The 15,506-nt window shown below is 40.7% G+C and overlaps 1 protein-coding gene across 1 annotated transcript in view; it reads right to left on the bottom strand.

Annotated features, from left to right (window-relative positions):
- Positions 1-2,130: 2,130 nt before the first annotated feature.
- The window catches only part of SLC38A7 (solute carrier family 38 member 7), a 63,435-nt gene continuing 50,059 nt past the window's right edge, over positions 2,131-15,506 (bottom strand). Inside the window, exons 4-7 of the mRNA XM_053719508.1 lie at positions 12,772-12,913; positions 11,124-11,222; positions 10,160-10,217; positions 2,131-2,262 (exon numbers count right to left, since the gene is read on the bottom strand). Coding sequence (XP_053575483.1) covers positions 2,131-2,262; positions 10,160-10,217; positions 11,124-11,222; positions 12,772-12,913 — 431 coding nt within the window. The remainder of the gene's footprint in view (positions 2,263-10,159; positions 10,218-11,123; positions 11,223-12,771; positions 12,914-15,506) is intronic.

Below are 15,506 nucleotides of genomic sequence, written 5' to 3'. Positions count from 1 at the left end.
AAATAGTACATACCAGCACTATTTTAAAATAACAAACACTTGATAGAAGAATAAAAAACTACATTTAAACACCAAAAAAAACTCTTAACCATCTCCGTGGAGATGTTGCCTGTGCAACGGCAAAGAGAATGACTGGGGTGGGCGGAGCCTAGGAGGGACTGTGTGGCCGGCTTTGCTGGGACTCTTTGCCATTTCCTGTTGGGGAGGAGATATTCCCACAAGTAAGGATGACGCCGTGGACCAGACACACCAATGTTGGAGAAATTACTTATTGTACATACATTCATCAGCCTGATACCAGTCCCTGCTGCATTTAAGGCTGTACTTACATTACATCGGTATCAGCAGTATTTTCTTAGTCAATTCCATTCCTTAGAAAAATAATTTACTGCACATACCTTGTTTGCAGGATTCCCCACACGCTATTCCCTTTCTGAAAGTTACCCCACTCCTCAGAATGTGCGAGAACAGCCAGTGGATCTTAGTTACTTCTGCTAAGATCATAGAAAACGCAGGCAGATTCTTCTTCCAAATACTGCCTGAGAACAAACAGCACACTCCGGTGCCATTTAAAATAACAAACTTTTGATTGAAGAAATAAACTAAGTATAAAAACACCACAGACCTCTCACAACGTCCTATCTAGTTGAGTTGCAAGAGAATGACTGGATATGACATGTGAGGGGAGGAGCTATATAGCAGCTCTGCTTGGGTGATCCTCTTGCAACTTCCTGTTGGGAAGGAGATATAATCCCATAAGTAATGGATGACCCGTGGACTGAATACACTTAACAAGAGAAAAGGAAGCAGCAATGCTAAATGTATAGGAGAAACAGTTGTGACTCACTGTTTCCCAACAAAGTTGTAATTTGTTGAACTGCAGTCCCAAACTTATCCGGCTTAGTCTTGTTAGACAGTTCCCATACATAAAATGTGATGTGGGCTTATTTGGCCACTCTGCAGTGGAGCCTGTGGCAGGTGATGATTCCCACACGTAATGGATGCGTCTAGAGCAGCAGTATGGAGAGCGCCGCTTTAGCACCTAGGTGTTGCAGGCCGCAACTACGCACTCTCCCACCACAGCCGATATTGGAAATCTCTGAGCACCACCTCACCTCCTAAAAATGCAGTGTGGATGCCTTATATAAACGCTTCCTAAATTCGGGACCGTGGTGTCCTGGAGTTAAAGCTTTAAAGAGTTGTTGTAAAGGCCTTAACGGAGCTTCAGCTGAGCACATCTTGTTCACTCAATAGCAGGGTTGCCCCTAGAAAATCTATTTACATATATTTCTGTTGCCAGTGAGACAAGCACAGGTGAAAGTAGACAGCACAAAACACATTTATACCATCAGCTTAGCAACATACTTTGAGACACCAATTTTATTCTGAAATTAAAATAGTGGTTACACTGAACACCTGGTAAAAATGTTGTGCATTTGTAAAACATAATTTAAAAAAAGTATGTACGCTGAAAACAATTGACACTATTTAAATTGGTTAACAGCAATGTAAATGCGACCTCTGTGTTAAAGGGACAGGAAACCCCAAAACCCTCATGATTCGGATAGAACATACAATTTTAATCAACTTTCCAATGTTCTTCTATTGTCAAATTTGCTTCATTCTCTTCTTATCCTTTGCTGAAGGAACATTGGCAGCTAGCTGATTACGTCTAGTTAGCCAATCACAAGACACAAGTGTGTGCAGGCACCAATCAGCAAATAGCTCCCACTACTGTAGGATATGTGTCTTTTCTTTTTCAAATAAAGGATACCAAGAGAACAAATGCACATTTCAAAAATCAAGTTTATTTAAAAGTGTCTTAAAATGGCATGCTCTGCACAAATCGTGCAAGTTGAATTTTGACTTTCCTATCTCTTTAAGATGTGTTTTTTGAGGAGAGAGAAAGAGAGAGGGGGGTGAAGAAGAAGAGAGAAACTAAAAGAGCGATACACAGCTTATTAACTTTTAAAAAGAAGAAAGACAAAAATGATTTCACCTGAATTGAGGACACACTGATTGGGAATGGAACATAAAGAAATTCAGTAATACATTGCAAGCATACTTGACCTGATGCTATTTGCCATAATAAGTGACAACACTGTAAGACATACAGGCTGATAGAACGCATTAATGTAGATCCTGACCTGTCCCAGTGTACACACACAGAGCAATGAACATTGCCACCGTCACAATGTATCCCCAGCGTTTGATGTCTTGATGCTGTAAGCTGCCGTACACAGGAACGCTGCTCACATGGCACTGTCAAGGACAAAGAAAGACTAAGGCAGAAGAACATGGCAAAGACAAAAGCGCAATGATAGTATACAAAACAGAGCCGAAAGAATTAAAAGCAGGAAAGGAAAGTGTGATAGTAAAAAAAACTATGAAGGAAGCAGGAAAGGAAGGTATGATAGAAAACAATGAAGAAAGCAGGAAAGGAAGGTATGATAGAAAACAATGAAGAAAGCAGGAAAGGAAGGTATGATAGAAAACAATGAAGAAAGCAGGAAAGGAAGGTATGATAGAAAACAATGAAGAAAGAAGTGCAAGAAGACAGAGGGGCCAGAATAGGAGTTGAGCGTTAATTATTGCTCACGTGCTAACTCCGCTAGAAGTGTTTTGCGTGCGTCAGATAACGTGTGTATTACATGTTCTAAGTGAAAAGTTTCCAACCATGCGTTAAAATCCGAACTTACAATATCGCAATCTCGTTAACGTATTCCCCCCATAGACTTCATCGGAGCACGAAACGTAGGGGGGGAAAGTTAACACCCTACTCGTGCCTAATCCCGATCGCGTTTAACCAAGTGTGCTAACCAGACATAAAATATAAATATTTTACATTACATTGTTTTTCACATAGCAGAATTTGTTTTATTTATTCATAAATACATAGATCTGATGTTTTTGGTAAGATAGATAGATGGTTAAACACTTTATTAAATATGAATATTGCAGTAAAAGGGTTTTACGTGTTTTCAGCTACTTAAGTGCAAAGGGCTCCAATGCACTTATATATTTATATACATATGTATTTGTGTGTTTTACTGTATATTTACTCTACATTTCTCCAACATTGGTGTGTCCGGTCCACGGCGTCATCCTTACTTGTGGGATATTCTCTTCCCCAACAGGAAATGGCAAAGAGTCCCAGCAAAGCTGGTCACATGATCCCTCCTAGGCTCCGCCCACCCCAGTCATTCTCTTTGCCGTTGCACAGGCAACATCTCCACGGAGATGGTTAAGAGTTTTTTTGGTGTTTAAATGTAGTTTTATTCTTCTATCAAGTGTTTGTTATTTTAAAATAGTGCTGGTATGTACTATTTACTCTGAAACAGAAAAGGATGAAGATTTCTGTTTGTAAGAGGAAGATGATTTTAGCAGACAGTAACTAAAATCGATTGCTGTTTCCACACAGGACTGTTGAGATGAAGTAACTTCAGTTGGGGGAAACAGTTAGCAGTCTTTTCTGCTTAAGGTATGACTAGCCATATTTCTAACAAGACCATGTAATGCTGGAAGGCTGTCATTTCCCCTCATGGGGACCGGTAAGCCATTTTCTTAGTTAAACATAAAAGAATAAAGGGCTTCAAAAAGGGCTTAAAAACTGGTAGACATTTTTCTGGGCTAAAACAATTGCTTTACTAGGCATATTATGCAGATTCTAACTAATTATTGGTATTATAATCTTGGGGAACGTTTAGAAAAACGGCAGGCACTGTGTTGGACACCTTTTTCAGATGGGGGCCTTTCTAGTTATAGACAGAGCCTCATTCTGGGACTGTATAGGGGTTAAATGTAACAGCTCCGGTTCCGTTAATTTAAGGGTTAAAGCTCTGAAATTTGGTGTGCAATACTTTTAATGCTTTAAGACACTGTGGTGAAATTTGAACAATTCCTTCATACTTTTTCACATATTCAGTAATAAAGTGTTTTCAGTTTGAAATTTAAAGTGACAGTAACGGTTTTATTTTAAAACGTTTTTTGTGCTTTGTTGACAAGTTTAAGCCTGTTTAACATGTCTGTACCATCAGATAAGCTATGTTCTATATGTATGAAAGCCAATGTGTCTCCCCATTTAAATTTATATGATAATTGTGCCATAGTGTCCAAACAAAGTAAGGACAGTAATGCAACAGATAATGATATTGCCCAAGATGATTAGGGGAGTAAACATGATACTACATCATCCCCTACTGTGTCTACACCAGTTATGCCCACACAGGAGGCCCCTAGTACATCTAGTGCGCCAATACTTATTACCATGCAACAATTAACGGCTGTAATGGATAACTCCATAGCAAATCTTTTATCCAAAATGCCTACTTATCAGAGAAAGCGCGATTGCTCTGTTTTAAACACTGAAGAGCAAGAGGACGCTGATGATAACTGTTCTGACATACCCTCACACCAATCTCAAGGGGCCATGAGGGAGGTTTTGTCTGATGGAGAAATTTCAGATTCAGGAAAAATTTCTCATCAAGCTGAACCTGATGTTGTGACATTTAAATTTAAATTAGAACATCTCCGCGCACTGCTTAAGGAGGTGTTATCTACTCTGGATGATTGTGACAATTTGGTCATTCCAGAGAAATTATGTAAGATGGACAAGTTCCTAGAGGTTCCGGTGCTCCCCGACGCTTTTCCTATACCCAAGCGGGTGGCGGACATAGTAAATAAAGAGTGGGAAAGGCCCGGCATACCTTTTGTTCCCCCCCCCTATATTTAAGAAATTATTTCCTATAGTCGACCCCAGAAAGGACTTATGGCAGACAGTCCCCAAGGTCGAGGGGGCGGTTTCTACTCTAAACAAACGCACTACTATTCCTATCCAAGATAGTTGTGCTTTCAAAGATCCTATGGATAAGAAATTAGAGGGTTTGCTTAAAAAGATTTTTGTACAGCAAGGTTACCTTCTACAACCAATTTCATGCATTGTTCCTGTCACTACGGCAGCGTGTTTCTGGTTCGAGGAACTAGAAAAATCGCTCAGTAAAGAATCTTCGTATGAGGAGGTTATGGACAGAGTTCAAGCACTTAAATTGGCTAACTCTTTTGTTTTAGATGCCGCTTTGCAATTAGCTAGATTAGCGGCGAAAAATTCAGGGTTTGCTGTCGTGGCGCGCAGAGTGCTTTGGCTAAAGTCTTGGTCAGCGGATGTGTCTTCCAAGACAAAATTGCTTAACATTCCTTTCAAAGGTAAAACATTATTTGGACCTGATTTGAAAGAGTTTATTTCAGACATCACTGGGGGAAAGGGCCACGCCCTCCCACAGGATATGTCTTTTAAGGCTAATAATAAGCCTAATTTTCGTCCCTTTCGCAGAAACGGACCAGTCTCTAATTCTGTATCCTCTAAGCAAGAGGGTAATACTTCACAACCCAAACCAGCCTGGAAACCAATGCAAGGCTGGAACAAGGGTAAGCAGGCCAAGAAGCCTACCACTGCTACCAAAACAGCATGAAGGGATAGCCCCCGATCCGGGACCGAATCTAGTGGGGGGCAGACTTTCTCTCTTTGCTCAGGCTTGGGCAAGAGATGTTCAGGATCCTTGGGCGCTAGAAATAGTTTCTCAAGGTTATCTCCTGGAATTCAAGGAACTACCCCCAAGGGGAAGGTTCCACAGGTCTCAATTATCTTCAAACCAAATAAAGAGACAGGCATTCTTACATTGTGTAGAAGACCTGTTAAAGATGGGAGTGATACATCCAGTTCCAATAAGAGAACAAGGAATGGGATTTTATTCCAATCTGTTCATAGTTCCCAAAAAAGAGGGAACATTCAGACCAATTTTGGATCTAAAGATCCTAAACAAATTTCTCAGGGTACCATCGTTCAAAATGGAAACTATTCGAACGATCCTACCTACTATCCAGGAAAATCAATTTATGACTACCGTGGATTTAAAGGATGCGTATCTACATATTCCTATCCACAAGGAACATCATCAGTTCCTAAGGTTCGCTTTTCTGGACAAGCATTACCAGTTTGTGGCACTTCCATTTGGATTAGCCACTGCTCCAAGGATTTTCACAAAGGTACTAGGGTCCCTTCTAGCGGTTCTAAGACCAAGGGGCATTGCAGTAGTACCTTACTTGGACGACATCCTGATTCAAGCATCGTCCCTGTCAAAAGCAAAGGCTCATACGGACATCGTCCTAGCCTTTCTCAGATCTCACGGATGGAAGGTGAACAAAGAAAAAAGTTCTCTGTCCCCGTCAACAAGAGTTCCCTTCTTGGGAACAATAATAGATTCCTTAGAAATGAGGATTTTTCTGACAGAGGTCAGAAAATCAAAACTTCTAAGCTCTTGTCAAGTACTTCATTCTGTTCCTCGTCCTTCCATAGCGCAGTGCATGGAAGTAATAGGATTGATGGTTGCAACAATGGACATAGTTCCTTTTGCACGAATTCATCTAAGACCATTACAACTGTGCATGCTCAGACAGTGGAATGGGGATTATACAGACTTGTCTCCGACGATTCAAGTAGATCAAAAGACCAGAGATTCACTCCGTTGGTGGCTGACCCTGGACAATCTGTCACAGGGAATGAGCTTCCGCAGACCAGAGTGGGTCATTGTCACGACCGACGCCAGCCAAGTGGGCTGGGGCGCGGTCTGGGAATCCCTGAAAGCTCAGGGTCTATGGTCTCGGGAAGAGTCTCTTCTCCCGATAAACATTCTGGAACTGAGAGCAATATTCAATGCTCTCAGAGCTTGGCCTCAACTAGCAAAGGCCAAATTCATAAGGTTTCAGTCAGACAACATGACGACCGTTGCATATATCAATCATCAGGGGGGAACAAGGACTTCCCTGGCGATGAAAGAAGTGACCAAGATAATTCAATGGGCGGAGGATCACTCCTGCCACTTGTCTGCGATCCACATCCCAGGAGTGGAAAATTGGGAAGCGGATTTTCTGAGTCGTCAGACATTCCATCCGGGGGAGTGGGAACTCCATCCGGAAATCTTTGCCCAAATAACTCAATTATGGGGCATTCCAGACATGGATCTGATGGCGTCTCGTCAGAACGTCAAGGTTCCTTGCTACGGGTCCAGATCCAGGGATCCCAAGGCGACCCTAGTAGATGCACTAGTAGCACCTTGGACCTTCAACCTAGCTTATGTATTCCCACCGTTTCCTCTCATCCCCAGGCTGGTAGCCAGGATCAATCAGGAGAGGGCCTCGGTGATCTTGATAGCTCCTGCGTGGCCACACAGGACTTGGTATGCAGACCTGGTGAATATGTCATCGGCTCCACCATGGAAGCTACCTTTGAGACAGGACCTTCTTGTTCAGGGTCCATTCGAACATCCGAATCTGGTTTCCCTCCAACTGACGGCTTGGAGATTGAACGCTTGATTTTATCAAAGCGTGGGTTTTCAGATTCTGTAATAGATACTCTGATTCAGGCTAGAAAGCCTGTAACTAGAAAAATTTACCATAAAATATGGAAAAAATATATCTGTTGGTGTGAATCTAAAGGATTCCCATGGAACAAGATAAAAATTCCTAAGATTCTATCCTTTCTACAAGAAGGTTTGGAGAAAGGATTATCTGCAAGTTCTCTGAAGGGACAGATCTCTGCTTTATCTGTTTTACTTCACAAAAGACTGGCAGCTGTGCCAGATGTTCAAGCATTTGTTCAGGCTCTGGTTAGGATCAAGCCTGTTTACAGACCTTTGACTCCTCCCTGGAGTCTAAATCTAGTTCTTTCAGTTCTTCAAGGGGTTCCGTTTGAACCCTTACATTCCGTAGATATTAAGTTATTATCTTGGAAAGTTTTGTTTTTGGTTGCAATTTCTTCTGCTAGAAGAGTTTCAGAGTTATCTGCTCTGCAGTGTTCTCCGCCCTATCTGGTGTTCCATGCAGATAAGGTGGTTTTGGGTACTAAGCCTGGTTTTCTTCCGAAAGTTGTTTCCAACAAAAATATTAACCAGGAGATAGTTGTACCTTCTTTGTGTCCGAATCCAGTTTCAAAGAAGGAACGTTTGTTACACAATTTGGACGTAGTCCGTGCTCTAAAATTCTATTTAGAGGCTACTAAAGATTTCAGACAAACATCTTTCTTGTTTGTTGTTTATTCTGGTAAAAGGAGAGGTCAAAAAGCGACTTCTACCTCTCTTTCCTTTTGGCTTAAAAGCATTATCCGATTGGCTTATGAGACTGCCGGACGGCAGCCTCCTGAAAGAATCACAGCTCACTCCACTAGGGCTGTGGCTTCCACATGGGCCTTCAAGAACGAGGCTTCTGTTGACCAGATATGTAAGGCAGCGACTTGGTCTTCACTGCACACTTTTGCCAAATTTTACAAATTTGATACTTTTGCTTCTTCGGAGGCTATTTTTGGGAGAAAGGTTTTGCAAGCCGTGGTGCCTTCCATTTAGGTGACCTGATTTGCTCCCTCCCTTCATCCGTGTCCTAAAGCTTTGGTATTGGTTCCCACAAGTAAGGATGACGCCGTGGACCGGACACACCAATGTTGGAGAAAACAGAATTTATGCTTACCTGATAAATTACTTTCTCCAACGGTGTGTCCGGTCCACGGCCCGCCCTGGTTTTTTAATCAGGTCTGATGAATTATTTTCTCTAACTACAGTCACCACGGTATCATATGGTTTCTCCTATATATATTTCCTCCTGTCCGTCGGTCGAATGACTGGGGTGGGCGGAGCCTAGGAGGGATCATGTGACCAGCTTTGCTGGGACTCTTTGCCATTTCCTGTTGGGGAAGAGAATATCCCACAAGTAAGGATGACGCCGTGGACCGGACACACCGTTGGAGAAAGTAATTTATCAGGTAAGCATAAATTCTGTTTTTTCACATTCCAATGTCCATCACTTACAGGATAATGCCCTTTTATTCTTAAAAAACATATTTCTATATTATTAAAAAATATATAATATGTCTATAATTCACAGTATGTTTATTAATTTTTAATAATTTATATTAATTTGTATTAATATTTTATATGCAATATTTCAATAACAAGCCTTAAGAATCCTCATGCTAAGATCTAAATTGAGAAATGCGATGTGCAATACAAATATTTTACATTTCTACGTTCTTCACAGAGAAAAGAATGTACTTTTTATTATTAAATATATATTTCTATACTGTTCATGTAATATATATATATATATATATATATATATATATATATATATATATATATATATATATATATATAAATAGATATGCAGGTATAGGTATATACACACATATATAGAAATGTGTATTTAAAGGGACAGTAAAATCATAATTAGAGATTCTTGATTTAGACAGAACATACAATTTTAAACAACTTTCAAAATTACTTCTATTATTTAATTTGCTTCCTTCTCTTGTTATCCTTTACTGAAAGGTTTATCTAGGAAAGCTCAGAAGTAGCACAGACCCTAAGTTCCAACTGCTGATTGGTGGCTGCATATAGATACCGATTGTCATTGGCTCACCCATGTATTCAGTTAGAAACCAGTAGTGTACTGCTGCTCCTCCAACAAATAATACAAAGAGAATGAAGGAAATTAGATATTAGAAGTAAACTGGAAAGTATTTTAAAATTGTATGTTCTACCTAAATCATGAAAGAAATGTTTTGGATTTCATGTACCTTTAAGAATAAAAAAAGGAAGTGAAGAACATTTGAATGTTAAATATGTACAGTAAATATACAGTAAAACACCAAGTACAATAAATATACAGTAAAACACCAAGTACAGTAAATATACAGTACATGTATATGAATGTATCTCTATGTTAAAGCCCTTTACAGCCTTTTTTTTCCCTAACACCTAAGACCTCATATCTTTGAGCCCTTATAACTTTTTATTGCAATTTTTAAAATAATTTTAGAAGAGAGTGTTATTATGGGTGTAAATGTACTATGGAATGTATCTTTGATGTTTTTTTGTGACACTTTTTATTTTATTCAAATGTAACAGTTAACCAGAGCTCTGAGGTTGCGATAACCTGACACGTGTTGAATTCAATTGCACTCAAGCGAGCATACTTTCAACTTGTAATACCCATGCTATTTCCATCGTGTGTAAACACCCGTGATAAACCCCTTATCGCTCGCGAATAACAACACTTGAATGGTAATCTGGCCCAGAGTAAGTAATGTTTGGATATACATACAATATCTATATACCTGAAATCCAAAGCAGATAGTTGGTACAGCATTGAACACTGCAAGCCAAGAGGAGGGACTGAGAAGAAAAGCAAAATAATCAAATAAATCAACTAAGAAGTCTATAAAAAAAACAAGCCAACTAGAAAAACATTACCTGGGCAAGACTTACAGGTATACCTCACTTTACAGAGCTTCACTTTACAGCGATTCGCTAATATAGCGCTTTGTAGAGCTAAAGTTCAACCTCCAAGGATTTTGAAACAGCGCTGTAATCAGTGTCAGATTGCGAGAAAAGTGACTGGCATCATTTTGTTATACACAGTTCACTCGGTTTACAGCATTACAGTGCAATCTGTGTCTCAGTGCTATAGTCTGGCAAATTGTACTACAGTAATTGTCACTATTTTACAGGTGCAGTATTTATTGAATACTAATTGAATGCTGTGCTGTGCTAGTGTTAAACTAAACGGAACACCAATATATGTTGGTTCAAACATGTTTTCAAGTTTGTAAACACACTGGCAAGTGATGTGAAAGCTGCAGCTGCCTTGTTTCACTTTAAGGCGGTATTCACTTTACAGCGGGGCTCCGGTCCCTAACCCGCTGTATGAGCGGGGCATACCTGTATTTAGCTTCTGTACATATTTAAAAAGGGCATTGAACACAAATGTAACCCCCTTAAAACGTTTATGCATTTTTTTACTTTAGTTGTCCGTAGATGAATCCGATCTTTTTATGCAGATCTGTGTTTTCTAGTGTGAATGTAGTTATATAGTGTTACTTGCCTGGTTTATTTCTAATTAGCACATAATCTCCATTGTATACAATCTAACCACTTTATATAGGAAGTTATTAAACCTAACTAGAGAATACTGCAAGACAGACCCCTATATGGACCACACACCATATTATACCCTCAACATTACAGAGCAAGGGAAGGAATCTGCACAAACTTGTTCAGGAGAACAGATTCCAAGCTTACCTGGGTGGCATGTCATTTGACGGATTGTCACTGCTCCGCCAGATACATCGGACTAGGACTATGATGGTAACATAACATGTACCTAGAACACTGAGAAAACTGCGAGAGACAAAAATATGAATAAATGTAAGTGGCAATGTGAGGCTACGCAAGAGCAGCATACAGAAGGGGGATAAAGGAGCATATGGGGCCAAGGAACTGAAGGATGGATGCAGAGAATAGATGAAAAGTCAATATAGGAAACAGTCCTTTAAATTGGAAAATGAATGTAAATCGGCAGATTAAATGAAGTAATTAGATTAAAGGGACAGGGAATTTTATTTTCACAATTTGTATACAGCATACAATTTTAAACAACTTTCCAATTTATTTCTATTATCAAATTTGCTTCATTCTCTTGATATCCTTTGCTGAAGGAACAGCATTGCACTACTGGCAGTTAGATGAACACATCTAGTTAGCCAATCACTAGAGATAAATCTGTGCAGGCACCAATCAGCAGCAGCTGAATATGTGCGTAGTCTTTTTCAACAAGGCATACCAAGAAGATTCCTTAATGGGACATGAATGTCCAAATTAAATTTACATACATTTTTGATGTTACTTTTATCAAATGTACTTATTTTTGGTATCCTTTGTTAAAAAGCAAAATCTAGACAGGTTGGTGGGTACACACATATGTCTATCGTCATTGGCTCAGATATGTTCAGCTAGGTCCCAGTACCTCATTGCTGCTCTGGATAGGACTTTAAATATGTGTTTAACCATTTTAGAGGTTAAAAGGGACATACAAATGAAAAATGTACTTGTATTATCTAATATAGCTAGTTTCCAATTTACTTCTATTATTAAATTTACCTTGTGCCCATCATATTATGGGCTAGATTTATGAAGCCCCTACGGTAGCCCTACGGCAGCAAGTTCTCACAAGAACTTGCCGTGATTTATCAAGCAGCGGTCACCAGACCGCTGCTTGATAACGCTCTTCGCCACCTCTAAACTGGCGAAATTCAATCTCCTCGGTCGAGTCCGACCAAGGAGATTGATAGCTCCTGCCCGCGCGTGATTGGCTGTGCGCGGGCAGGGGGCGGGATTGCACGCGAGCGCAAAATTGCGCTTGTGTGTAATGCCAAATACCTGCGGGTAATTTCGCCAAGCCACAGGCGAGCTGAGGCGTACAGGGGCGCGTATACGCGCCCCTGTACGCCTCAGCTATAATAAATCTAGCCCTATGTGTTGAAGAGATACCTAGGAAGACATCTGGAAAATTTTGGCCAAAAATTGTCCAGCTCCTATGCATAATTCCCTGCTTTTTAACAAAAGATACCAAAAGAATAATTAATAATAGAAGTAAATTAGAAAGTTGTTTAAAATTACATGCTCTATCTGAATCATGAAAGATAAAATGTTGGGTTTCATTTCCCTTTAAATAAATTGTTATATTTAAGCAATAGTGCACTATAGAGACTATTTTCTTTTTACACGTATGTCCCTTTAAGGGAGAAGAAACAAGAGGCAGTATAGAGAAGCATTAGCAAGATTATAAAATTGGCAACTTAAGAGAAAGGAACACAGACACAGCACCCAGGTTATATCAGAATGCCAGGGAGAAAGGAACAAAAACACATACTCTAGCTTGTGTCTTTACCTGGCATATTTCTGTACGCTGATCTCACGAGGGAGGGACAAAGGGAGGACGAACAGGAACCCAGTAAGAGAGATGGTGAATTTCCTATCTGCATACCACGGGATACTGCTCGCTTCTGAGATGTGCATGATTGCACTTAAAACTGTACAAGCAATACACAAAAAGACACTAAGTTATAGAACAGCTGAGAAGAACATCTATTAAACAGACACAGTACAATAAAACAAAATGTATGCTTACCTTATAAATGTATTTATTTCTTGACATGGTGAGTCCACGGATCAGCAATTACTGATGGGAATATCACTCCTGACCAGCAGGAGGAGGCAAAGAGCACCACAGCAAAGCTATTAAGTATCACTTCCCTTCCCACAAACACCAGTAATTCAACCGAAGGAAAAGGAGAGAAAGGAAGTAACACAAGGTGCAGAGGTGCCTGAGGTTTAAATAAACAAAACTGTCTGAAAAAAAAACAGGGAGGGCCGTGGACTCACTGTGTCAAGAAATAAATTTATTAGGTAAGCATAAATTTTGTTTTCTTTCTTATGACACGGTGAGTCCACTAATCAGCAATTACTGTTGGGAATCAATATGCAAGCTAGAGGACACAGATGAACAGGGAGGGCCGTGGACTCACTGTGTCAAGAAATAAATACATTTATTAGGTAAGCATAAATTTTATTTTCTTATGACACGGTGAGTCCACGGATCAGCAATTACAGATGATAAGGGAGGGACACTAAAAAGAAGGGACCACAGCTCGCAAAACCTTTCTCCCAAAAGAAGCCTCAGCCGAGGCAAAAGTGTCAAATTTATAGAACTTAGAAAAAGTGTGCAAATTAGACCAAGTCGCAGCCTTACAGATCTGTTCTACAGAAGCCTCATTCTTGAAGGCCCAAGAGGAAGACACCGCCCTGGTGGAATGAGCTGTAATTCTCTCAGGAAGCTGCTGTCTAGCAGTCTCAAATGTCAAACGAATAATACTTCTCAACCAGAGAGAAAGAGAAGTGGTAGTAGCTTTCTGACACTTAAGTTTATCCGAAAAACAAACAAACAATGCAGAAGACTGACGAAAGTCCTTCGTAGCCAGCAGATAAAATTTAAGAGCCCTAACAACATCTAAGTTTTGCAACAAACGCTCTTTATGAGAAGAAGGATTAGGACAGAGAGAAGGAACAACAATCTCCTGATTAATATTTCTGTCCGAAACAACCTTTGGAAGAAAACCAAAAACCAAACTTGGAACGGAGAATGCCTTATCTGCATGAAATATGAGATAAGGAGAATCACACTGCAAAGCGGAGAGTTCAAAGACCCTCCAAGCAGAAGAAATAGCAACAAGAAACAAAACTTTCCAAGATAATAATTTAATATCTACGGAATGCATAGGCTCAAATGGAGCCTGTTGTAAAACTTTAAGAACCAAATTAATACTCCAAGGTGGAACTAATGATTTAAACACAGGCATGATTCTGACCAGAGCCTGACAAAAAGATTGAACATCCGGCACGTCCGCCAGACGTTTGTGCAACAGAATAGATAAAGCAGAAATCTGACCTTTAAGGGCACTGACAGATAACCCCTTCTTAAGGCCTTCCTGGAGAAAAGACAAGATCCTAGGGATCCTAACCCAACTCCAAGAATATCCTTTAGACTCAAACCAATAAGATATTTACGCCATATCTTATGGTAAATCTTTCTAGTGACAGGTTTACGAGCCTGAATCATGGTCTCAATGACCGACTCAGAAAATCCACGCTTAGCTAAAATCAAGCGTTCAATCTCCAAGCAGTCAGCTTCAGAGAAACAAGGTTTGGATGGTGGAAGGGCCCCTGAAGAAGGTCCTTCCTCAACGGAAGTCTCAACGGAGGTAGAGATGACATTTCTACTAAATCCGCATACCAGATCCTGCGAGGCCACGCAGGAGCTATAAGAATCACTGATGCTCTCTCCGGCTTGATCCGAGCGATGCATCGTGGAAGGAGAGCAAACGGAGGAAAAATATAAGCCAACCTGAAGTTCCAAGGAACTGCCAGGGTGCCTATCAGACAAGCTTGAGGATCCCTCGAGCCGTATCTTGGGCGCTTGGTGTTCTGAACGGACACCATCAGATCCAATTCTGATAACCCCCATTTGGTTGTTAACCTGGAGAACACTTCCGGATGGAGCTCCCACTTCCCGGGATGGAAAGTCTGCCTGCTCAGAAAATCCACTTCCCAATTGTCCACTGCTGGAATGTGGATGGCAGATAGACAACAATTGTGAACCTCCGCCCACTGGATTATCCGTGCCACCTCCTTCATGGCTAAGGCACTCCGAGTTCCCCCTTGGTGGTTGATGTACACCACAGAGATTATGGTGTACATAGGCTAGGGCCAGCTGAGGCCTAGCCATCAAGGCATTGAAGATCGCTCTCAACTCCAGAATGTTTATGGGGAGAGCAGATTCCTCCTGAGACCAAAGTCCCTGCACCTTCAACGAGTTCCAGACTGCTCCCCAACCAGACAGGCTGGCATCCGTGGTCACAATTGCCCAAGAGGGTCTCTGAAAACACGTCTCCTGGGATGGATGTTCTTGCAACAGCCACCACGGAAGGGAGTCCCTTGTTGATTGATCCAGAACTATTCTCTGAAATAGATCTGTATAATCCCATCCCCGTTCCACTGAGCGAGCATGCATAGCTACAGAGGTCTCAAATGGAACCAAGAAAACGGAACTATGTCCATGGAAGCCAC

The sequence above is a fragment of the Bombina bombina genome, chromosome 1 (genome assembly GCF_027579735.1).
Source record: "Bombina bombina isolate aBomBom1 chromosome 1, aBomBom1.pri, whole genome shotgun sequence".
NCBI lineage: Eukaryota > Metazoa > Chordata > Amphibia > Anura > Bombinatoridae > Bombina > Bombina bombina.
The sequence above is the reverse complement of the archived record's forward strand: the minus strand, read 5'-3'. Positions and strand labels throughout refer to the sequence as shown.